A 26659-nucleotide genomic window follows, 5' to 3' on the forward strand; every position below is an offset into this window, starting at 1 on the left:
CTAAGTCTTTTCATCTCCCTGTTGACTCACATTCATTTGCTTATTTATTTACTATAATGTCTCCTTAAGGAGAATGATGTCAGCTGAAGGGCCTCCAAGGGATACTTTATATTCACTCGGGTGGTGAACCAATTAAAGCAGGCAGGGTTGTTGATTAGTAGGTATAACATATGTCTGTGAAGAAAATAGAAGGAACCTAGGGGTTATTACAGGCAGAGTGAACTTACAAATTGAAAGGATGAGAAGTCAGTGGATTCTCTGAAACTCTGGGGTGTGGGGATTGAAGATAGGGAAAAAGCAGAAATCAAAGAAAAATTTAATGCATTATATTTTGTATGGTGACAAATTTCAGAATAAAAAAAGAAAACTAAATGATCTGTCCTGAATAATACTGGAAGCAGAACAGATTGCCCGCGGTGACTGGGCTCATATGTAAGCGTTGTGCTCGTTCTATTTCCAGATTCACTGTGTGAGTGGGTTGAGCTCTCCCTAGAGGTGCTGCATTATTCAAGGTTTTTTAAAATTGTTTTATTTTTATTTATTTATGTTCTTTCAGCTTAGCGTTTTTTTTCTGGATTCCAAATAGCTTCGCCTTCTGTTTTGAATTAGTTTGTCCTCTTTATACGCTGACATGTGTTGTGCAAGATAACAGCTCCTCCTGGCTTTCCTTCTCTGTGCCCGTTCGCTGACCTTGTGTGGAATCTTCGTCAGATTAAACCCTGTGTTTTCAGACTCCCCATCTGTAAAATGATCATGCCACAGCTAGTTTGCAAAAGATTGTGAGGGCCTCAGATGAAATACGTTATTGAAAGTAGCCACAAAGTATTGTACAGCATCTGCCAGAGAGCATGCCTTTGAAATTTGGTCATGCAAACCATTGCCGCAGTGATCTTTATCTGTATGAAAACTATGCATTTCCCACTCTATTAAAATCAGTATAATCCTTTTAAACATCGATCAAGTTATGTGCCCAGAAACAGAGCCCCAGTAAGTGTCGTCTTCTCTTTTCTCTACGGATGAGGCAGAGTTACTATTGATGTCTAGTGTCCATGAAGTTTACCTGTGGATCCAGGTCATAGTCTGAGAGTCCGTCAGGACAAAAACATAGCTCATCAAGAAGCTGAAGAGAAAGGACTCTTTTAAAACCACATCCCCTTTCAACCATTAGAATGAATGAATAGTGAAGACCTAGTGTCCTATCCCCTTCTCCCCTTTTGGATGAGTGGTCTGGTGGGCTCTGAATGTATTTCATGAAGTGGTAGGACATGGGGCTGGAAGATCAGAGGGTCACTGAGAGAGCTTCTCCTTCTAGGAGGTCCAGAGATGCTAACCCCTGTCTGATTTGTAGAGGACTTTTTTTTAGTACCGTTAACAAGGAGACTTCCCTCCTGAGGGCTGGAGCCTAATGGGCTCCGGAGAATCATCTCACAGTGGAAGCAGTTACGCATTGGAGTCGATTGTTCAAGGCCCTTCTATAATCTTAGCTAATAGTGATTCTGAAGCAGGTTTGTGCTTCTGCCCAGAGGCAGGAGGACGAACCGTGAAAATGGGATATTTTATGTATTAAAATGTACAATCTAAATAAATGCTAAGGGAACTTGACTGCCCATGTGTGGTGAGAGCCTAAGTTACTGGGACAGGTGTGTTGCCTGTCTGCATCATAACTGAGCTATCACAGTGAGTCTTCAGAGTCCCTAAGTGTCAGACAGGATCAGCCTCCATCAGCCATATCCCCAGGGGGGCTCCTTTCTCCCTGTTACGGAGCTAAGGGAGAAAAATATTTTCAGAGGCTTCGAGTAAAACACGAAAGATTGCTGTGTTAGAGCAACTGTTCAGTCTCACATCTGGCAGTGTCTGGGTGCCCAGTAAATACCATTGGGAGAGAAGAAAACGATTAGGGCAAGAGCTTATGTAGTTTGTATATGAACTTTCAGTTTGTACTGATAGAACCATTTTTAACCTTCTTTATTTCCCAAGTAATTTTCCCAAAGTAGCACCAAGAAAGGAAAAGAAAAGAAACTGGCTATTGGCCTTGTATTTGTCTTAGACAGCCATTTACCATCCATCACTGAAATGCATTCTAAACAGTTTTATAACCAGCATTCCAAATTTAATATAAAAATTGCAAATCTACCCACCACCCAAATTATAATGCTACCAACCACAGCCACAGGGAGCATTCAGTAAACCTTAGATAAATTCAGCCGCGCCAAGCGCTCAGCCTCCTTGAATTTTTAAATAGCACACAGCTATGTAGGCAGACATAGAATGCTGCCGGCTTCCTGACCTGGTACGTTATCAGAGGCCCACTTACCTCACTGTATGGCTTGTATCATATGATTCTCTCCACCTGATAGATAATCAGTATTTAAGTCACTTCTTTCAAAGGTGGGTTGGGGAGCAAAAGGCACCAATTAGCTGGGAAGCTTTTCTGAGACATGTGGATCCAGGACCCAAACTAGGAAATTCTAATTCAGGAAGTCTGACATGGGATCTGAGAGTGTGTGTAGTTAGGGAAAAAAATATTCCCCAAATGATGCTCTCTGGACCGTTGGTTAAGATGCTGCCTGTCATTTCTTTCGCATCCACCTTGGGAGCGTTATTGATTTTTCATTATTACAGTCATTGTTATAGATCACCAAATCTAAAAGGTGATTTCCAGTGACAAATAATCTTGTCAAAATTAATGACAGGCACATTTAAACCTAGACAATGAAAACATGTTGATTGCCTCTTTGATCACCAAAGACTATGAAACATAGACTTGTACCAGGCTTTCCTCTCCAACCAGCTGGGAAACTTCTGTAACAGTGGGCTGGAACCACTTGCACGTTATGAGACAATCAAGTACTCCAGGGGGCCTTAAAGATTGGGTAGTCCAGTTTTTCATTTTAGAAATGAGGAATCAGATCCCCAAGGAGAGTTTTGTTCAAAGTCACATCAAGACTTGGGGCCCAGGCAAGGTTCATGTCTCCTGACCCCTAGTCCTTCTTCTTTCTCCTGAGTCTCCATGACCATGTTTACTCAAGAAGGGGGAGTTTTCAGAGTTCTCCAGATGAGCCCAGAAAGAAGAAAATCTCTTCCCTAGAAAAATCTGTTACATAGCGAGACCCCATGGATGAAAACTAGAAATGGGGTTCCTTCTATTGAATGTCATGGCAATGACAGGTTCCTGTCACGTCTCAGTCCCTGAAAGGGACAATTTAGCATCACAGTAACGGACGGAAAATACAAGCATTTGATTTAATTCAACTGCATAATTATTTGTAAAAAGGCAATATGAAATTCTCACAGATCTGAAATGTTTCTCACTTTGAAAAATTGTTGGGACATCTATTAAAGTTCTCAAATCTGTCTTCATTGGCTCATACCTAAATAAAATTGGTACTGGCTTTGGGAGGAGTGGGATTTTATTTTATTTTGTATTTTATACCAAATATAACAAAGTCAGGGCAGTCCTAAGTATGGATACATTTCCAAATGTGGTTTTGTACCTAGGATCTCGCCAAGTTTTAGCACTTCAGTGATGACAGGACAGCAGCTTCTGTTGGTGGAATGTCCTAATTATAATTGCTGGCTGTTCCACATGGACCACCAGCAAAGGATTCTGCCTTGTTCATTGAGCAGATCCTTAACGAGAGTCTAGAATGTACCAGGCTCTGGGCGAGGCACATAGCACGTGCTCATAAATAGTGCATGGTACGCTCACATTACCATATCAAAGGTCTACGGGAGCTCATTGCTCCTTTGATAACCCATCTAGGTTGCCCTGAAGAGTTGCCGCTTCATGCCTCTAACAAATCAAACTGGGAGAATTACTTATTGGTTTGTGAGTATATTTCTCAGTGACAGCTGTTCTTATAAGGCCTTGGGAGCTACTATTAATTTTGAGTAGTCAGAGATGCTTCCATCTAGTCAGCTGGGAGAGTTATGGCAGCCCTTTGATGAGTTTTCTTTATTTGTATTCCTCAAAAGCTGGAGTGGCTGAAATTTACAACCACAAACCTGTAGAGCGTGGGTGTTTCAAATGCTGGCTGTTGTCAGGTAGGTATGTCTACTGGAAGAAGACAGGTTAAAGCTGATTTGACCATATAGATTTGCCGTATAGAATTTTTCTCTCTAATCTTTAAAAACTGGATACTGGTTAGGTAGCCAAATATTACAGGAGTAAAGAAAATGCCTAGTGAATGAGGAATGACGATAAAGTGCACTTTTATTAGGTGGTAACAAAAGTCAGATATTTTCCTTTCATTAGTAAAGATTCCATACTTTATTACTATAGTTGTTCTCAGTTTCCCTTCAGTGATTTATAATCCAGTGTTAGCTGCTTAATTGTTGTAAAATCATAAAAGATAGGCAAGACTTTTTATTGCTCACTTTAATTTCTTTTCTATATTAGGGCTGCCATTATTTATATACAAAGGAACAACGATGCCATATATCAAAACCTATGCTGTCTGTTGCCGTCAAGACTACCTGGCTAACCTAAAAAGTGAACTTGGCTAAGAGAAAAAGACCTTTAATAAAAGCAAACTTTTCCATTACATTTAATTTGTCTCCTTGATGGCAGCAGACTGGCCGACCTATCTTATTCTAACGTAATAAACATTGAAGTCAGGATTTGAGCGTGGTGACTCTTAGAAGAAATCAGGCTGTGTCAGTTCACTGGGAATCAGAAAGGGAAAAGCCAGCTTGTAGATGAAAATTTCACTCTGAGGTCATTAAGATCATTAAGAAATATTACAAAGCAACAGAGAATGCTGACTGTATTTCTAATATCTATACATATACATATAGCTAGCCAACTTGATGAATAAATGGATACTCAATGCTTTTATTTTCCCAAAACTGAGATTCACAAATAATTCCATAAACTGGCTAGCTAGTTCTATAAGGAGCCACTGTCTTTTCTTACTCCATTGATAATTCTTCATATAGAGCTATTGTTCAGCCTGAAAGTTATGGGCTTGTTTCTCGAACATGCAAAATAAAGTTGATCACTTGGATTTTTAGACTCCACAAGCAGCAAAGAAGGGCAAGACAAATTTCATTGGAAATCAGTGAGCCTCAAAATCACTGATTTCATTTTTTTAATGGCTTCTGTTTAAGTCCTTTTGTCTTTAGAATATGTTTTCTTTATTGAACTGCAGAATAAGCTTGTCATTATTTCTCTTAGGCCAAAGAAATGTGCTATTTTAATTCTCATTTGTTTCCTGTGTTTTACTCAGCATAATCAAATTTCATAATTACACAAAGTAAGCCATAGGGCTGTTGTTCAGTTTTCTTCCAGTGTTCTCTAGGCCTATCATGTCTCTTACAAATATCCAGTATATTTGACCTCAGTCATCATTTTTAACTTTAATGTACAGTTTTCCCATAAGAGCTCAATTGTCTTTGCATCATTTCCCACTCCTGCTGTAAGGATAATGGTTATAGCAGGAAGTGGTACAGTTTTATGGGTTTTCTCATGAATACTGCATTCCCGTTTGTTTCTACCCTTTTTCTATTCTACAACCTTTGAAAAGTAACATTTCATTATTATATTGGGCTCTATTTTCCCTGTACACGTTTCCCTTACTTCAAATAAGAATGCTGTGAAGATTTTACGGGAAGAAAGGTACACTCCTCAAAAGCAATATAGCCAAGTTAATAGGTAAAATATCTCCATGGTATCTAAAGTGCTACTTGTAACTCAACATAGAGAGATTTTAATCATCAGTACCTGAGATATAGAATTTCAGAGCTGAAAATGGAAATATCTCAGTTCAACTCCTTCATTTTTAACAGACGATGAAACTAAGAACTAGAGATATTATACAACCACCTCTTTGCTGAACTGAGACTTGAAATCTGATTGCCCCAAATCCCAGGTTATTAAAAGAAAAAGCCATATGGTGTTAATTTAACTGTTCCATTAAATATGTAAAAAAAATAATCACTTGTTATTGTTTCTATAAAAATGATGCATGCTCATTTATACAAGTTCCACATAATATAAGAAGCAACAGATTATTCAAAATCATTCTCTAAATATAATTAAATTACCATTTAATGAACATTACTTTAAGTACTTAAATAAATAGGCACAGATAACAGGATGGATATGTAGAGTGATACAAAGAAATTAAAATGAGACAAACAAGAACAGGAAGAAAGAATGAAATAACTTTATAACATTGGGTTCAAACTAGATATGCTATTTTTAATTACAGACATTAAATTTAATTTTACTTGAATTTAATGGAAGTGAAAGAAAATCAAGTAAAACTGAAGAAATTGATGAAATTCAAATTAAATTTTTCTCCACCACAGCCTCTAAAATATATGTGACATTAAGAACAAAGATTATAAAAACCATTAAAACAGTAGTTGCTACTTTTCATGTGGTGTTTTTCCATTTTATAAATTATCAGTGTTGTTTCGCTCTTATAAATGATCAATGGAGATGGGCAGGTTCAAGATGGCGGAGTAGAAGGACATGCACTCATTGCCTCTTGTGAGAGCACCGGAATCACAGCTAACTGCTAAAAAATCATCGACAGGAAGACATTGGAACTCACCAAAAAAGGTACCCCACATCCAATGACAAAGGAGAAGCTGCAATGAGATGATAGGAGGGGCGAAATCACGATGAAATCAAATTCCATAACTGCTGGGTGGGTGACTCACAAACTGGAGAACAATTATACCACAGAAATCCACCCACTGGAGTAAAGGTTCTGAGCCCCACATCAGGCTTCCCAACCCGGGGGGACATCTGGCAACAGGAGGAGGAATTCCCAGAGAACCAGACGTTGAAGGCTAGTGGGATTTGCAGAGGTGAGGGGTGGCTGTGGCTCACTGCTGGGACAAGTACACTGGCAACAGAAATTCCAGGAAGTACTCCTTGGCATGAGCCCTCCCGGAGTCCGAAATTAGCCCCACCAAAGAGCCTGTAGCATCCAGTGCTGAGTTGCCTCAGGTCAGCCAACCAACAGGGAGGAGACTCAACCCCATCCATCAGCAGACAAGTGGATTAAAGTTTTACTAAGCTCGGCCCACCACCAGGCCCTCCCAGCAGGAAGCTTGCACAAGCCTTTTAGATAGCCTTATCCACCAGAGGGCAGACAGCAGAAGCAAGAAGAATTACAATTCTGCAGCCTGTGGAACGAAAACCACATTCACAGAAAGATAGACAAAACGAAAAGGCAGAAGACTATGTACCAGATGAAGGGACAGGATGAAACCCCAGAAAAACGACTAAATGAAGTGGAGATAGGCAACCTTACAGAAAAAGAATTCAGAAAAATGATAGTGAAGATGATCCAGGACCTCGGAAAAAGAATGGAGGCAAAGATCGAGAGGATTCAAGAAATGTTTAACAAAGACCTAGAAGAATTCAAGAACAAACACCTGGAAGAATTAAAGAACAAGCAAACAGAGGTGAACAACAAAATAACTGAAATGAAAAATACACTAGAAGGAATCAATAGCAGAAAAACTGAAGCAGAAGAATGGATAAGTGACCTGGAAGACAGAGTGGTGGAATTCACTGTCGTGGAACAGAATAAAGAAAAAAGAGTGAAAAGAATTGAAGACATCCTAAGAGACCTCTGGGACAGCATTAAACACACCAACATTCACATTATAGGGGTCCTGGAAGAGAGAGAGAGAGGACCCAAGAAAATATTTGAAGAGATTATAGTTGAAAACTTCCCTAACATGGGAAAGGAAACAGCCACCCAAGTCCAGGAAGTGCAGAGCTTCCCAGGCAGGCTAAACTCAAGGAGAAACACGCTGAGACACATAGTAATCAAACTGACAAAAATTAAAGACAAAGAAAAATTATTAAAAGCAACAAGGGAAAAGGGAACTCCCATAAGGTTAACAGCTGATTTCTCAGCAGAAATGCTACAAGACAGAATGGAGTGGCATGATATATTTAAAGTGATGAAGGGGAAAAACTGACAACCAAGAGATTACCCAGCAAGGATCTCATTCAGATTCGATGGAGAAATCTGAAGCTTTACAGACAAGCAAAAGCTAAGAGAATTCAGCACCACCAAACCAGCTCTACAACAAATGCTAAAGGAACTTCTCTAAGTGGGAAACGCAAGAGAAGAAAAGGACCTACAAAAACAAACCCCAAACAATTAAGAAAATGGTTATAGGAACATACATATTGATAATCACCTTAAATGTGAATGGATTAAATGCTCCAACCAAAAGACACAGGCTTGCTGAATGGATACAAAAACAAGACCCATATATATGCTGTCTAGAAGAGACCCACTTCAGACCTACAGACACATATAGACTGAAAGTGAGGGGATGGAAAAAGATATTCCATGCAAATGGAAATCAAAAGTAAGCTGGAGTAGCAATACTCATATCAGATAAAATATAGTTTAAAATAATGTTACAAGAGACAAGGAGGGACACTACATAATGATCAAGGGATCAGTCCAAGAAGATATAACAATTATAAATATATATGCACCCAACATAGGAGCACCTCAGTACATAAGGCAAATGCTAACAGCTGTAAAAGAGGAAATCAACAGTGACACAGTAATAGTGGGGGACTTTAACACCTCACTTACACCAATGGACACATCATCCAAAATGAAAATAAATAAGGAAACAGAAGCTTTAAATGATGCAATAGACCAGATAGATTTAATTGCTATTTATAGGACATTCCATCCAAAAATAGCAGATTACACTTTCTTCTCAAGTGCGCAGGGGACATTTTCCAGGATAGATCACGTCTTGGGTCACAAATCAAGCCTCAGTAAATTTAAGAAATTTGAAATCATATCAAGCATCTTTTCTGACTCAGCGCTATGAGATTAGAAATGAATTACAGAGAAAAAAAAGGAACACATGGAGACTAAACAATACGTTACTGAATAACCAAGAGATCACTGAAGAAATCAAAGAGGAAATCAAAAAATACCTAGAGACAAATGACAATGAAAACACGAGGATCCAAAACCTATGGGATGCAGCAAAAGCAGTTCTAAGAGGGAAGTTTATAGCTATACAAGCCCACCTCAAGAAACAAGAAAAATCTCAAATAAACAATCTAACCTTACACCTAACGGAACTGGAGAAAGAAGAACAAACAAAACCCAAAGTTAGCAGAAGGAAAGAAATCATAAAGATCAGAGCAGAAAAAAATGAAATAGAAACAAAGAAAACAGTAGCAAAGATCAGTAAAACTAAAAGCTGGTTCTTTGAGAAGATAAGCAAAATTCATAAACAATTAGCCAGACTTATCAAGAAAAAGAGGGAGAGGACTCAAATCAATAAAATTAGAAGTGAAAAAGGAGAAGTTACAACAGACACTGCAGAAATACAAAGTATCCTAAGAGACTACTACAAGCAACTCTATGCCAATAAAATGGACAACCTGGAAGAAATGGACAAATTCTTAGAAAGGTATGACCTTCCAAGACTGAACCAGCAAGGAATAGAAAATATGAACAGACCAGTCACAAGTAGTGAAATTGAAACTGTGCTTAAAAATCTTCCAACAAACAAAAGTCCAGGACCAGATGGCTTCACAGGTGCATTCTATCAAACAGAGAAGAGCTAACACCCATCCTTCTCAAACTCTTCCAAAATATTGCAGAGGAAGGAACACTCCCAAACTCATTCTATGAGGCCAACATCACCCTGATAGCAAAACCAGACAAAGATACTACAAAAAAAGGAATTACAGACCAATGTCACTGATGAATATAGATGCAAAAATCCTCAACAGAATACTAGCAAACAATCCAACAGTACATTAAATGGATCATACACCATGATCAAGTTGGATTTATCCCAGAAATGCAAGGATTCTTCAATGTACTGAAATCAATCAGTGTGATACACCATATTAACAAATTGAAGAATAAAAACCTTATGATCGGGCTTCCCTGGTGGCGCAGTGGTTGAAAGTCCACCTCTGATGCCAGGGACATTGGTTCGTGGCCCAGTCTGGGAACATCCCACATGCCGTGGAGCGGCTAGCCCCGTGAGCCATGGCCGCTGAGCCTGCATGTCCAGAGCCTGTGCTCTGCAACGGGAGAGACAACAACAGTGTGAGGCCCACATACCTCAAAAAAAAAAAAAAAATATGATCATTTTAATAGATGCAGAAAAAGCTTTTGACAAAATTCAACACCCATTTGTGATAAAAACTCTCTGGAAAGTGGGCATAGAGGGAACCTACCTCAACATAATAAAGTCCATATATGGCAAAGCTACAGCAAACATTTTCAATGGTGAAAGACTGAAAGCATTTCCTCTAAGATCAGGAACAAGACAAGGATGTCCACTCTTGCCACTCTTATTCAACATAGTTTTGGAAGTCCTAGCCATGGCAATTAGAGAAGAAAAAGAAAAGGAATACAAAATGGAAAAGAAGTAAAACGGTCACTGTTTGCAGTTGACATGATGCTATACATAGAGAACCCTAAAGATGCCACCAGAAAACTACTAGAACTAATCAATGAATTTGGTAAAGTTGCAGGATACAAAATTACTGCACAGAAATCTCTTGCATTCCTATACACTAACAATGAAAAGTCAGAAAGAGAAATTAAGGAAACAATCCCATTCACCACTGCAACAAAAAGAATAAAATACCTCGGAATAAACCTACCTAAGGAGGTAAAAGACCTGTACTCAGAAAACTATAAGACACTGATGAAAGAAATCAAAGATGACACAAACAGATGGAGAGATACCATGTTCTTGGATTGGAAGAATCAATATTGTGAAAATGACTGTACTACTCCAAGTAATCTACAGATTCAGTGCAATCCCTATCAGATTACCAGTGGTATTTTTTACAGAACTAGAACAAAACATTTTAAAACATGTATGGAGGCACAAAAGAAAGACCCTGAATAGCCCAAGCAATCTTGAGGGAAAAAAGACGGAGCTGGAGGAATCAGACTCCCTGACTTCAGGCTATACTGCAAAGCTACAGTAATCAAGCCAGTGTGGTACTGGTGCAAAAACAGAAATATAGGTCAGTGGAACAGGAGAGAAAGCCCAGAGATAAACCCATGTACCTGTGGTCAACTAATCTATGACAAAGGAGGCAAGGATATACAATGGAGAAAAGACAGTCTTTTCAATAAATAGTGCTGGGAAAGCTGGAGTGCTACATGTAAAAGAATGAAATTAGAACACTCCCTAACACCATACACAAAAATAATCGCAAAATATATTAAAGACCTAAATGTAAGACCGGACACCATAAAACTCTTAGAGGAAAACATAGGAAGAACACACTTTGACATAAGTCACAGCAGGATCTTTTTTGACTCACTTCCTAGAGTATTGGAAATAAAAACAAAACAAAACAAACAAATGGGACTTAATGAAACTTAGAAGCTTTTTCGCAGCAAAGGAGACTATGAACAAGATGAAAAGACAATCCTCAGAATGGGAGAAAATATTTGCAAACAAATCAACGGATGAAGGATTAATCTCCAAAATATATAAACAGCTCATGAAGCTCAGTATTAAAGAAACGAACACCGCAATCCAAAAATGGGTAGAAGACTTAAATAGACGTTTCTCTAAAGAAGACATACCGATGGCCACGAGGCACATGAAAAGCTGCTCAGCATCACTAATGATTAGAGAAAAGCAAATCAAAACTACAATGAGATATCACCTCACAGTCAGAATGGCCATCATCAAAAAATCTAGAAACAATAAATGCTGGAGAGGGTGTGGAGAAAAGGGAACCCTCTTGCCCTGTTGGTGGGAATGTAAATTGATACAGCCACTATGGAGAACAGTATGGAGGTTCCTTAGAAAACTAAACGTAGAATTACCTTATGACCCACCAGTCCCAGTACTGGGCATATACCAGAGAAAGCCATAATTCAAAAAGACACATGCACCCCTGTGTTCATTGTAGCACTATTTACAATAGCCAGGTCATGGAAGCAACCTAAATGCCTGTCGACAGATGAATGATTAAAGAAGATGTGGTACATATATACAATGTAATATTACTCAGCCATAAAGAGGAACCAAACTGGGTCATTTGTAGAGACGTGGATGGACCTAGAGACTGTCATACAGAGTGAAGTAAGTCAGAAAGAGAAAAACAAATATCATATATTAACACATATATGTGGAATCTAGAAAAATGGTGCAGATGAACCGGTTTGCAAGGCAGAAATAGAAACAAAGATGTAGAGAACAGACTTAATAACCAAACGGTCAAAGTCGGGGGTGGGGTGGTGGTGGGTTGAATCTGGAGATGGGGGTTGACACTAATATGTATGTATATTAGTGTATAGTATTTTATACACTATTATGTATAAATTAGTGTATAATATTAGTGTATAATAAAATATGTATATTTTATACACTAATATGTATAAAATAGATAATAAGAACCTGTATAAAAAAATTAAATTAAAAAAATAATCAATTGACTCATAACAAAGATAAGATTATCACATTTTGTTTACTCCCACCTACCCAATTTTAAAAATTATATTTTATAAAGTCACGATATATCACATTCTTTTATACATAAATTATGTGTAGTTTCCTTTTTTATACATAAATTATGCATAATTCTGTCTTAGTTGTGGGTTTAAGTAGAGGTGGTATTTACAGTGGTTTCTTCGTTCCTCAGATCCTTGTATCGTGCTGTCTCTTGGTTGGATATTTTTGGTCATCCTGTACATTTTTGAAAGGTTTACCTTGATGTGTTTTACCTGAGTTCTTATGCGCTTGAGAACGTCTGCCTGTGGACTGCACACTTTAAAGACATTTCTCTTACTTATAAACCTCTTGGGTCACGTTTTATTTCCCTTAGCATTTTTCATTTTGCCTTGTTATTTTCTCTGCTCTATATGCCATAGGCTAACCTGTGTTTTTATTGTCTTCATGCTACTTTTGTTTCCTCTACTGGGACTTTCTACTACTGTTTTTCTTCTACTGTTTTTGTTTCTCTCGTCTCTTTCTTGAGTTCTTCTTGCTCATTTTTTTTTTTTTTTTGAGCATGTAGACAGTGGGGGAGGAGGGGGCAGGGGTGCAGGGTGTGGAGGCACTGGATTTCCTTTTTTCAATCAGCTTTTTTCATTTTAGAATAGTCTCAGACTGTTTTTTGCCTTTTAGCAGGCATTGTAATTTTTGTTGAAAGATGGTGTGTCATGTGAATGGAGCTGAGGTAGATAGGCCTTTAGTGTGCAGTTTTATATTTATCTGGCTACCATATAGGCTACAATTGCCCTGGCTGTGGTGTCAGCGGCAAAAATGTCCTCAAGTGCCCTTGTTTGTGTTTCCGCTATTGTCTTTGGGTTTTCCCAGAAGCTTCTTAAATAGAGCCTGAGGCTCGCGCTTACCTTTAGCTGCAGTCCCGTTGTCTTGCAGGAGCCCTGTTGGCGTGGTGGTGGGATGTGTGTGTTGGAGGGTCTGTAGGCCTGTGATTAGGTCTCAGTCTCTTAGTGAAACCTGCAGGGGGCATTCCACTCCCCCCCCACCCCCAAACAGTTGGGCTTTGGTAAAACCCAAAGTGGTTAGATTCTGGGAAAACAGTTTCCCTTGAGGGCAGTGCACTCTGGGTGTATTTCAGAAGGTTACCACCCCACCATCCCCGCCCCCAGCACCTTCTGCAGAACCAAAGGGATTCTTCTTCACAGTGAGAATCTGGTGGGACTTCTGGAGGTAAAGGTCACAAAAGTTATGGAAAACGCAGCTCCTCTGGAGTTTTTTTAACGCTCATACTAGGCTACACTGAGCTTCCAGCAGTTCGTCGATTGCAGTTTAAAGTGTTCCTACAAAAACTGGCTGCAGTTGTGAGCTTCAGCACCAGCTAAGCAGTCCTTCTCTGTTTCTGCCTGTCCGTCTCTCCGGATGGGGGACAGTAGTTTGCCCTGTGGCCTTAATTGTCTGATGGATCCGGGAAGAGCTCTTCATTTTCAGTTTTCTCAGGTTTTTTTTCTTGTGAGGACAGACGTCACAACTTCTAAGCTCCTTACGTATCAGATCAGAAACCAGAAATCCTATTTGAATAGTTTTAGTTTTACAGAAAAATAATGTGAAGGTAATACAGAGTTTTCATATATCCCATACCCCCTTTCCCTGTTTACAGTTCACACGAGTATAGGGCATTTGTCACCACTAGTGAACCAACACTGATACGTTATTACTATTATTAACGAAAGTCTGTACTTTTGCGAGTTCCTTAATTTTTACCTAATGTCCTTTTTCTGTTCCCGTATCCCATCCAGGATACCACATTACAGTCAGTCACCATGTTTCCTTAGGCTCCCTTTCGCTGTGAAAGTTTCTCAGACTTTCCTTATATTTAATGACCTTGATATTGTGAGGAATGATGGTCAGGTATTTGAGAGAATGTTCCCAATTGGGATATGCCTGTTTTTCTCATGATTAGACATTTGGGTTTGGCGGAGAAAAACCGCGGAGGTAAAGTGTCATTATCATCACATCATATGAAGGACACACACACCATCAGTGTGACTTATCACTGTTGAGATTGACCTTGGTCTCCTGGCTGAGGTTTCTCCCCTGTGAGGTTCCTTGGTTCCCCCCTTTCTATACTGTTCTCTTGGGAAGGAAGGCACTGCACAGCACACATTCTGCAGAGCCCACGTTTTAGGGGTGGAGAGAGATGCCCCCACTTCCTAGAGGGTGAGGTATCTACATTAGTTACTTGGAATTCTTCTGAATGGGTGGCTTGTTTCTTCTTCCCCATTTATTTATTTACTTGTTTATTTCATCGTATTTTGGGTTTTAAGCCAATACATTTTTTAAAATTTTGTTTTTCACGTTTTTCCAACTTAGGCCGTATGCAGCAGCTCTTTGTATCGGTACCTGTGTCCCTGTGACACACTCCCATCATTGTGCTTTTGGTTTTAAATACATCTTCCATCTCTTTTTTTAATTTAAAAATTTTTTTAAATTTATTTTATTTATTTATTTTTGGCCACGTTGGGTCTTCGTTGCTGTGCACGGGCTTTCTCTAGTTGCCGTGAGCAGGGGACTACTCTTTGTTGCAGTGAGCGGGCTTCTCATTGCGGTGGCTTCTCTTGTTGCAGAGCCCAGGCCATAGGCGCACGGGCTTCAGTAGTTGTGGCACACGGGCTTAGCTGCTCCGCGGCATGTGGGATCTTCCTGGACCAGGACTCGAACCTGTGTCTCCTGCGTTGGCAGGCGGATTCTTAACCACTGCACTACCAGGGAAGCCCCAATATGCTTTTGGTTCTGAGCACTTCCTTGATCTCTGGCACTACAAGATGCTTTGGGCTCATCTTACGTGGTCCCCATCCCAGTCCTGGAATCAGCCATTTCTCCACGAGCTGGCTCAGTTTTCTGCCCTTTCCCCCCCACTGCAGTCTCTTCTTTCAACCTGTGTATCGCTTCCTGCTTTCGGTTCTTTTTTATGGGTGTTTGTGGTTCCTTAAGACTGTGGATAATTTCTTCCCTGAGTTCTTCTTGTCTTTGGTCAGTCCTTCTTGTACCTCTTCTTTATCTGCCTTTTGCTTCTCTTTTATTCAGTATCTCCTCACCTACCCTTTTTATTCATAGTTCAGTTTCAGTTCCTTCTAATTATTTCTCATCTTTAAGTGAAATGGACTAATTTTAGGGGAAAACACCAGTGAATCATGGGGACAAGGAAGCGACAGACCCTGGGGAGGGGGAGGCAGCAAGCTACCACACGCCTAAACCTTTGCCTAGAATTTTTCTGAATTTTTTTCCACCAGTTTTTCCCTTCGCATCGAGGCACATCTTATTTTCTGGTGTTCACGGGGGCAGTGGGTCACTGTCTGTGGCAGTAAAGCCAGGTGCCTGCCTCTGGCCTGTTTTCTCTGCCAACACCTTGAGCAGCTCTGGGTTCTCCCCGCACAGGCCCCTACTGCCCGCCTCTTTGCTGTGGGTTCCCCCCACCTTCTGCTTGTCCCCAGCTTTAGTCTTTAACATCAGCGTCATGCAATACCTGGGGGCTTGGATGCCGACCCTGGTAGACAGCTTGTGGCCTGTGGCCTGGAGAGGATGACAGGGAGGCTGGGCTCCCAGCGGCTGCTGGCCTGCGTGTGGGCTGCAGTGGTTTCCTACTTTGGAGTCAGAGTCTTTACTTTTTTTTTTTTTTAATTTTTATTGGAGAATAGTTGATTTACAATGTTGTGTTAGTTTCAGGGATTGACAGGGAACTCTGCTTTTCATCTCTTGTCGTTCTTGGTGCTTTTGAAGGTGTGAAGGGATGCAAATAAAGGCTTTACTCCACCGTCTTTAACCCGAGCTGTTCCATCAGGTGTTACGGTTTGTAGAAAGATTATTTCCGTGGCAATCATATTTTTTTAACATGAGACTTTATCCGTGAAAGTTATAAGGGGGAAATGATGGGTTTTGCTCTTTATGAAAATGAAATCTTTTTACTTTTTCATGGAATGGTGTACTTGAGACTTTATGATGTCACTTCTTGGCAAAATGACCTGTATACTCAGTACAATCCCGATAAAAAATCCCAACATACTTTTCTGGTAGAAACTAGCAAGCTGGTTCTGACAGAAAATGAAATCTTATAAAAAGAAAGAAAATGATTTTTTCCTCATTACTGAGTCCCAAGTATCTTGATCATTTTTATATAATCAGAAATATTTATCTGAATTTCTCTAGAATTGAGTAGTTGTGAGGAATATGGAACTTCAGGAACTTTAATTTTTAGAAATGTAGGACACTGTATTTCCTTTGTCAGAGGTTACAAAGGAAATCAAAGAGGAATCTCTCCTCCACCCACGGATGCCTTCTACTGTTCCTGACAGCATTTCTCATGGAAATCAGATCTCGACCATCTGCTAGATTCAAAAATGAAGCGATAAAAATGAAAAAAAAATTAACTAAAAAGAACTTGAGAAGAAATGTAAATGTACAAATTATATCATTGATTTTATTTTCAATTTGCTGTTTAACTTAAGAAGCCAAGCAAACAAACAAATAAACAATAGATGTCAGTGTATGTAGGACATGAGAGGAAAAGTCAGGGACAGTCACCCCCTCTCTGAGCCTCTCTTGTATTCTTAATTTGTTGGAAATACTACTTTTCAGACAGCAGCGCTTTCTGCAAAATAGAAGAGATCTTTTCCCTTTTTTGGCTCTCCAGGCACATTATTTGTCCTGACCAGTGGCTCTTTCTATCTTAGTAAATTGTACATTTTAATAAACATGTGGACACTTTAAATAATTCACAATCCGGAAATGAACCCTCCAGAGGATTGCTTTTGCTGTTCTGTTTCAAAATAAATAAGGTGGTCACTTTTTACCTGGGGAGAGAAAAAGTTCAGGCCTCTCTTCTACCCCAGATTTCTAAACCCTTCTAAGGATTTATATAATAGTAAAGGTATAAAGGATTATAAGGATTTTATAGTAAGAATGAAGCAGCAGTTCCTGCACTCTTTAATCCAAGTAAAGACTATGATGGTCTTTTTTTTTTTTTCTTTTCAAAAGACAGGCTGTTGTTGAGAGTAGCAACCTAATCCCTTCTGTGTCAACAACTATTGGCCCCTAAATGGCTTCCGTGCCACCTGTACTGTTACTGTTTCCCCAACTCCTTGGCTATTTTAGTGTTGCATTTTTAAAATATAAGATATTTCTAGTTCTGTTTTATTTTTGAGTGCTTGAACATTCTTTTGAAAGAATATTGGTTTAGATGTAGCCAATCAACAATCCCTCAACTGAGAATATTTACCCTTGGCAGGTAAAAGCAGCTGGGAATGTATCTTCAGCCTAGTGGTCGTTTAAAAATGTCAGAAGTTTTGTGCTCACTTCAGCAGCACATATACTAAAATTAGAACAATACAGAGAAGATTAGCGTGGCCCCTGTACAAGGATGACATGCAAATTAGTGAAGCATTCCATATTTTTTAAATGGGCAGATTAAAATGTCAGAAGTTTTATAAGGAGTTTAACCTTATGGAATTGCTGCTATTCAACCATTTTTAACTTCCAAACTGGCAATTTCATCTCATTCAACCTAAGAGCTTACAGATAGCGAAGCCTGAACAGCACTGTCAAGATTCTCTGAAAAGGAGAAATGGAGGTAGTTTCCATTCTGTCAGAGGGAAGAGGTTGGAAAGCTGTTTCTGATGTAAATATAATTATTTTAATGGAGGCAATACCTTGCCTCACGCCCTTACCTTTCTCCTTCAGTTTGTTCATGTGCCAGCCCCATCAAAAGGACGTAGACCCCGTTGCGTGCATTTATCATGAATCACGTGGGAACTTCTGTTCCCGTTCCTTCTCTCCCTCCCTCCAACACTTCACCTCCATCCTTCTTATGTTTTATTTTGTGAGGAGTCAGTTGACAGGAGCTAATAATCCCAGGACAGACTTCCCAGGACCCTGCCTCCAGACCATCCCGTTCCTGTTTTCCCCACCGTGGTCACTGACCCCTGTCACTTTCCTGTTCCCTTGTTGGTGCAGGTCCTCAGTGAGGTTTGTTGACAGCTCCTGGTGGGCCTGTTGACTACTGCCAGCAGCTGTCCATCATTTTCCTGGTTAATACACACTGGGAGGGGTTACTGTCTTTTATTTGGGTCCTAGGTTCTCAAGGACTTCAGAAGGGTCTTCCATACTCTGTGGACACACTTTACAGCCTTGTTATGAAAACCTAGAGTCAGTCCTGGTTCCCCATCTTGACTCAGCCACCCCATGACTTGGAACCATTCTAAGTCACTGACCTCTGACCCTGTGTTTCTTTATCTCTGAAGTTAGATTGTTGAATATTATAGTCCTATGATTATGTGCCTCAGTGCCATTTAAGGTTGCCCTTTTCTTCCTAAAATCTGTATTATAGATAATTTATACACAGTTATTTCACAGGGTGGATCGTCGTAGCACAAGATACTAGCCTCCATCCCAGGGTGGAGTACATACTACCATTGACTACAAGGAAATTTAAATGCTTGCTTCCCACCTAGTTCAGCTGCCAGAGGGTCCTTTCAGTGCACCAGTTCTGAGCGAGCATGCAAGTCTGGCTGTAAATTTCCCCCGACAGAAACCACATCACCTCATCAGCCACATAAGAAAATGACAAAACAACCAACTGTGAAAGCATGCTTGCCAAGCCTTCAGCATCACTGCATTTGGTGGGGGAACACATTTGTACAAGATGAAATCGAGGCTGGACGAAGCCCAAAAGACACGTTCTGGGTACCTGTCTTCTCTAACCTGCAGCATATGGGAAGTGTGTTTGTGCCAGTGAAGTCAGGGTTCCAGAAGCCCCTTTGCTCCTTGAAGCCACATCACCATTCCAGGGATGGGGACAGGGAACCAGGGATGTGGCATGCTGCTTTCTTAGTAATTACCAGATCTCTAGTAAATAGTAAGAGTAGCTAAGGCCCATTCAGCATTGCTTCACTAAATCTTCACAGATAACCGGTGATATTTACTACCATTGCCTGTGGTTTTTTTTTTCAGCAGAGAATACTCAGGCTCAGAGAAACAAAGTAGTTAGCTAGTTAGTGGTCAAGATTCAAACTAGGTCTGTCTTACTTCGGTGCCCATGGCCTTTCACTTTACCTTGAACAGATTTTAAAGTTGCCTGTAAGCAACCAGATTGGAACATTGGTGAGAGAAGGAGAAGGAGGTCCCACACCCCACCCACTCCAAGGTTTGGGGTAGAAAAAGCACTTGAGTTTGAAAGGAGCAGACCTCTGACTTCCACTAACTTTGTAAAAGGGCTCTAAAGTCATCAAAGACACCTCGAAGAGAGGGAAAAGGAAGAATGACTCTTAATAAGAAAAAGGCATATCCCAATAAAAAATGGCCCAAAGAGTTGAACAGACACTTCCCGCAAATGAGTAACCAGATGGTCAATGAGCATGTGAAAAGATGCTCGACATCATGGCTCATTAGGAATATGCAAATCTGAACCACAGTACAAATCACGGCATACCCAGCAGCATTGCCAAGATGAAAAAGACCACAGCACCAGGCGCTGGTGAGGATCTGAAGCCACTGCGCCTCTCAGTCACTGCTGGTGGGAGTGTTGGTGGTAAAACTGCTTTGGGAAACCATTTGATAACTTCAGGTGCAGCTGAACGCTTAGCATTCCATGTGACCTAGCATTTTCACCCTTCAGATTATGACCAGCAGGAATCCCTACATATGTTCATAGGAAACGTATGGAAAACCTATAGGAAAATGTTCATAACAGCACAATGCCTAAGGGCCAGAAAGTGGAAACTAGCCAAAAGCCCGATAACCAGAGACTGAACAGACCAGTGGTGGAATGTTCACATGGTGGGATGCTGTTCAGCCACAGGAATGAGCAAACTGTTGCTACACATGGCAACATGGGTGGACCTCGCACACATGAGGTAGAGCGATGACGGTGGACACAAAAGGGTTCGTGCCATATGTTGAAGCTGAAAAATGGGAAAAACTAAACCATGCTGTTAGAAGTCAGGCCAGCGCCAGCCTTTTACAGGACAGGAGGGGAGTGCCAGGGGTTCCTGGGCGGCCGGGGGTGTTCTCTTTTGATCTGGGTGGTGGTTACAGTGTGTTGAGATGTTGAAAATTCACCAATTGTTCACTTAGGATATGTGCATTTTGCTGTATGTATATTCTCCTTTAGTACTAAGTTTTCTAAGTCCTGTACATACAGATGTTAGTTCTTAATTTTTGATTCCCACCGTGGCAATATAAATCAGCCAAGGTTTGCATATGTATAAAATAGGAATTTTGTGGCACATTGTGACCTATATTGTGGGAGAAGTGTTCTTTTTTTTTTTTCTTGATAATGCTTTGTTGACCTCTCAGTGTGTCTGAGCCCGACAGGGCGAGGAAGGAAGGAAATAGTGAATTTCATCAACACCAGCGATTATTGCCACTCAGCGTTCATTCAACCAAATCCACACGAGCTGGTCAGGTTTCCGCCAGATTATAGAGCTCTTTCTTGCCTTGGAGTCTATAAGAAAACTTACCTTTTCGTTATGACTTTTATACTTCCAAGAAAAGAAGCATAAGGAAAATAGCTATGAAATTCCAAGACCTGGCTCCAGCAAATTCTAAACCTTTCTTCTCTAGGAGACAAGGAGAAAAGATTGAAAGAGAAGCCTTCTTTTCACATGGGCCATGTGCATTTGCAGTAGTAGCTGAGGAAAGGCAATATGGAAAGTTTACAGAACTCTTTTACAAAATGTTCAGGTAGTATGCTTGTTGAGTTTTCAAATTCTCATGTCAACACAAATATAATTGAATTCTAGTATTAGAAGGGGACTAAAAGAAGAACAAACTTGTGTTTTAAAAAATAAAACATGTGAAACACCGCCTGGCAAAGTGTCTACTATGTCGTCTGGGACAAAACACTGAGGCTCGAGTCTGTCCTTCCTCTGAGGCCCCATCATCCTGCCTCTCGGGTGACCCTTGTGGAGCCTTGCCTGGTCTGTTCAAGGTCACGCGGTTGGTGGCTAAGCAAGGCACGCCCTACCATCTTTAAACTTCCAACCTCTTTCTCTTCCCCCCCCCCGCCCACCATGATAGAGATTCCAAATAATGGATTAATAATAGCCCAAAGATCACAGGTGTGATATTAATGCCTCTCTTATAAAATATGTATTTCAGCTCGCGACTCTTGAATTCCCTCCAAAGAAACTATTTGGAAACAAGGATGAACGTGTGATTGCTGAGAGGCGAAGTCAGTTAGAGGTAACAGAATTAAGCTTTTCTTTCTCTGTGTGCAGAAAATTTGCCATCTGATTGACCAGTGAGAATTCTTCCTCTTAAACACTTAACTCTTGTTCACGGATGGGGGAGATGCTGCTTCATTAACTCAGGAGGTGGCAGGAGCAGGTTGTAAAGTAATGAGATCAGTTTATTTAAAATATAAGTCCTTCCCCCCACCCCCAACAGAGCGTTTTCCTGGGTTTTGAGGAGATACATTTATACCAAGGGTTAGGAAGCAGGTTGTGGGTGAGAACTGAATATTCACATAGACAGATGGTACACAATGCAGGCTGGGGGTAAGAAGCTTGCTGCCAAAAACTTGAATTAATTAACTGAAGATTTGTAGTATTGCATCGTTGTTACTTTTTCAAGGTGGCTGGAAGCAAAAAGACACATACCCATTTTAGTCATGGTTAGGTTTTGTTGGACTTATTTTAACTTCGTCTTCTGAGCCAGCTCCGTGGAGAGCTTTGGTTCAACACAACTGTTGTTTTTCTGACTGCCTCCCTGCTGGCATGCACTGTTGACTGCTCCGTAGAGCTTGTATTGCTTTGCAGGCTAGAGCTGCTTATCTGGTTGGCATCTGATGCTACCGAGGCAGACTGTGCTGAGGCATGGTCGCAGGTAACCCTCGGGCATGGGCTACCCTCTTGCCGCTGTGAGCCACTGAGGCAGGCAGGATAAAATTACAAATAGCTCACTCCAGTCAGCAAGCTTCCTGGGGCCTAGCAAAGTCCCCTCTGCTACTCTTTTAAGAGGAAGAAAAAGAAGACGTATTGCAAATGAAATCAAATAAGAGGAGGCCTGAGACAGGCCCTTTCTGAATTGTGAAAGTCTCCATAAAACGGCGGTATTTTTCTCATTCCTGGAGACAGCCAGTTTGAAATGGCTGCCCATGGAGTCCAGTGAATACCAGTGAATCAAGCCTTAGGGAAACCTCCAGAGGCTGGAGGTTGCAGTGAGAGCAAAAGTGGGGAGTGGGGACCGTGGAGAAATTGAAGACTAGGAGATTGTGGTCCACGAGGGGCATTTTAGAGACTTGAGATCCTCAGTATAGAAGTGATCTGAGGAAAGAAGAGTTTCAGAGTGTGGCCATGCTTACAGGCCTGTGAGTTAAACTATAGAATTACACCTTTGAAAGGGTGCTGGAACTATTACGACTGAGGTTTGGATGGGTCGTTGCAGGGCTCTAAAAATCAGCCTATGAGGTGGTATGACCCTGATACCCAACTGAAGAGCTTAAACTCAAGGGAAAGGTTATCATGGTGAGCCTGCTTGACCAAGTTCTCTTAAATGTTTAATTGTATCATACAAACAATTTAAAACTCACAGCAGAACTAGTGATGGTTTTCTTTCCAGAACCCTTACCTGTGTCAGTAATCCAGACTTGTCTTTAATGGAAGCGTGCAGAACGACAGTGTATAAAAACAAGTTTGTAAACTAACAGGAAGTAGCTGTTGTCATCCCTACTTACTCAGGGCCCTAATTAAATGCACATGGTGCCAGCCATGCCCCACAGATTGGGCGTTTGTGTGCTGTGCGTTTGTGAGCCCTGCTCTTGGGGACTCTTGTTTTTCCACTCCAGCCTCCAGGGTCAGAGCAAAGCCCAGGGCACCTTTTCATTCTTGGTACTTTCAGGTGGGACCCATGTTTGTTTTTGCAGGATCTCCTGCTTAATCACTTAGCCCTACCGAGCCATCAGCTGTTGACAAACAGAGTTTTATGTCAACATCTCTGTGGATACAAGCATCCCTCCCATTGCCCGTGACTGTGGTTTACCTGTGGCATTAACCCATAAGGAATGGATTCTCCACACCTTGTGGAAATATAGGGGCTTACATTTTAAATTAAGTGTATTTCGTCTCATGTTGACTGTTAAATCTTAGAATATTATGTTCTTGTCAAGGAGAGAGTGTAATTCAGCTTCAGTTTACTGGAAAGTTAACCTGAGATTCTTGAGTTGATTTCCTGCAACTATTATGATTTTTATTTTCAATCTAACACCAAGAGTCACTGATTTAGTGCATTTTCATGTGAAAATTAACATTTATTGTCCCAGAACTTCCTATTCAATTCAATATACATTTATTTAATTCCTGATACATGCTGGGGACAGTGCTAGGTGTTATATAGAATATCAAGGTGAATGAGACACTTCTTGCCCTCAAAGAGCATATGTTTACATTGCTGTATGAAACTCTACCTGGAGGTGTAGTTAAATACGTAGGCATGTACAGAAAGGTGGATTTCAGTAGGACACACTTGTACTGGCACACACCGATATACATAGTGTTTGCGCCAAAGGAATTATCTGCTGGTTTTTAAAATCCAGAAACACAGCTTTACAAACCTCCTCACGCCAACTGAGCTGCATAGAGCAATGTTCTAAGCAAGCATCCAGTTGCGTTTCGATCTTCCTTGCTATTAAAATAGCTGCAAGATTTGGACCTTGTGTTTGAGTTTATCAACAAAAAGTGTCAAATGTTTTCACATGAAAGACCTAGATACCTACTTTCTAACTTATATAAGGTTAAATCCTATTTATAAAAACGTTAAAATAATTATTCTAAAAATGATGGGTAACAACAGAAATTTCTGCCTGTCACGAGATGTTCTAGACATTAGTTTTATCACCGCGGAGAGAGGAATATTAGTGGTGTGTGTGGTGGTAGCCGTGTGGGGTTGGGGTGTGTAGCACCAGGAAAAGGGTCAGGACGTGGTGATGCTCAGTGGCGAAGTGTACATTTGGCCTCCAGAACTCACTCTTATTGATAAACGTGTATAGGCTCCACCCACAAAGAGTTACCAGGACCACTGTAGCTTATAACCCAGAGCCAGGTTTTCCAGAATCTGGCCTGTTACTGCTTTGCATCTCATGCCCAAATGCCGCCAAGCACTTTTGCTCCACAAGAGCCAGAGTCTCTGGAGGTTTCTGACGTGGGCGGAACCCCCTGTTGCTGCCATCCCAGCCCCGCTGGAACCGTTCAGTGTAAATGTGCACATCGTGGGCAGACCCTGCTATCGGGCAGCCAGAGGGTTCTGATAGCGGCTCTCCCGCGTGTGACATGGTGCTCAGCTCCTCCAAGCCCTTCTTGTAACGCGGACGACAGCCCAGCAGAAAAGGCTGTGGAGGTAACAGGAAATGATCACATCAGTCTCTGTCTGATGAGTTACGTGGAGCAGAAGGGTGCTTGTTACTGCACTCGAAGCCAGATACCATTACCATCAGGTTGAACCTGTCATTGTCATAGGTCAAAAATGGTGGAATATTGGCAATTCCGTAGGCTTTCACATAGTACTACGTCTCACATTTACTGGGTGTCTACTGAGTGCCAGGCATGAGTGAAAGGCTTGATATATCATGCCATTTACTCCTCCAGCCAGCTTTTGAGGTGACTTCTATTATTATTTCCATTTTACAGGTGAGAAAGTTAAGTCTTGGGGAGGATAAAGAAGGTCATGTAGCCAGTGAGTGGCAAAGCCTTAGTCTATACTAGAGTGTCTTTCAGGGCAGCCTCCTTCTCTTAATCCTCAGCACACTCTGAGCTGGAGACAGAGCTGGGTCTTCTGCACACTTTGTTCTGGAATGTCCATGAGACTTCACCTCCACTTCTTTTAAGATTCTTGGTACTTTCTTGCTTGTATCAAAAGATATGTTTATGTCTCAGATCTCCCCTATTATACTCTTCAGTTACTTGAAGGCAACAGAATCAACGTCTAATTGAATCTTCATCGCCCATGATATTTCACACGTGCTTCACATGTACTCTATTATTCACTGAATTCTCAGAAAATCTGCCAATATTCGCCCCAAATAGATGAGTTTTTTGTTTTGTTTTTGTTGATTGATGAGAGGTGCATTTTGGGTCACTAATTTCAGAGAATGTTATCATCTACTTGGAAACATTTGTGCTAATCATCTCAGTAGTCTGTCATTTCAAGGAGTAACTGTAATTAATGAAAACAAGTGAAATCCTCTAATAAAACAGTAAAGCTTTCAAGAATAAAACCACCACCTTTAGGTGTAAGAACCTGAGAAGTTTCTCGGACGTTTTCTTGAACGTACTAGAGCAGGCAGCAGCCCAAGACCACTTCTTCCCCATTTTCACATCACTGGCTAGAGCATTATTAAGATGGATAAAAATAGTGTGGAAGCTTAGAGCATGGGCCTGGGGCGCTTCATCCTGGTCTCGAATCCTGGGTTTGCTCCTTTGGAGTTAATGTCACTGTCAGTGTCCTTTATCACTGACAAATGAAGACAAATAATACCACCATCTTCCAGGAGTTGACCTGAGGGTTAAATGAGATCATGGACATCACACGGCCTCTGGTACAGAGGGAAGCACTCCGAAATGTTAGGTGGTACCGTGGTGAATGAAAGTGGTGGTGGTGATGAGGACAGCTGGCCACAGTGATGGCGCCTTCCAGCACGTTTCAGATCTGCTTTAAGAGCCAGGGGAGGACCAAAGAACGCCCCCCCACCTGCAGTCATGAAGTGTAGCAATGTGAGCACCTCAGTTTGTTACATCTACTTGCAAAATGAATTTCTGAGGACAAAGAGACTAAGATTATGTGACTGTTCTTATGGTGATACCTGGAAGATACCAGGAATCTCATGGTGTAACACCACCCTTTCTTTCACCCTGTAAAATTGTCATCTGAAGTGTAGAAATGCTTTCTGATGATTGAATCACAGTCAAGCTACTGTCCAGTGTGAGAAAGATGCGAGGCCTAGGATCATTATGAAATGAGCACCGTTCCTCTGCGTTTACCTAGCTGTTGTTCACAGCCAGTCAGCTCTCTTTGCATGTCTCCCGAGTCGCTGACAGTGAGGCTGCCCACTGTGGCGTCCCCAGCACGCCTGATGTACCCCAAGCCTCTGCCTGACAAATGTCAGTGCGTTTCGGCCAGTGACCCCCAGGCATACACCTACTTTTTTAACAGTGTGTTAGATTTATTA

General features: G+C 41.0%; 1 protein-coding gene and 1 non-coding gene across 2 annotated transcripts in view; both read left to right on the forward strand.

Annotated features, from left to right (window-relative positions):
* The window catches only part of KIF16B (kinesin family member 16B), a 284700-nt gene that overhangs the window by 224246 nt on the left and 33795 nt on the right, over positions 1–26659 (forward strand). Inside the window, exon 25 of the mRNA XM_024752697.1 lies at positions 21598–21681. Within this exon, the coding sequence (XP_024608465.1) occupies positions 21598–21681 (84 nt within the window). The remainder of the gene's footprint in view (positions 1–21597; positions 21682–26659) is intronic.
* LOC112404655 (U6 spliceosomal RNA) lies at positions 17789–17895 on the forward strand. The gene has a single exon (XR_003004153.1). It is a non-coding gene; the product is annotated as a U6 spliceosomal RNA (small nuclear RNA).

The sequence above is a fragment of the Neophocaena asiaeorientalis genome, unplaced genomic scaffold, assembly GCF_003031525.2.
Source record: "Neophocaena asiaeorientalis asiaeorientalis breed wild unplaced genomic scaffold, Neophocaena_asiaeorientalis_V1.1 scaffold528, whole genome shotgun sequence".
Taxonomy (NCBI): Eukaryota; Metazoa; Chordata; class Mammalia; order Artiodactyla; family Phocoenidae; genus Neophocaena; species Neophocaena asiaeorientalis.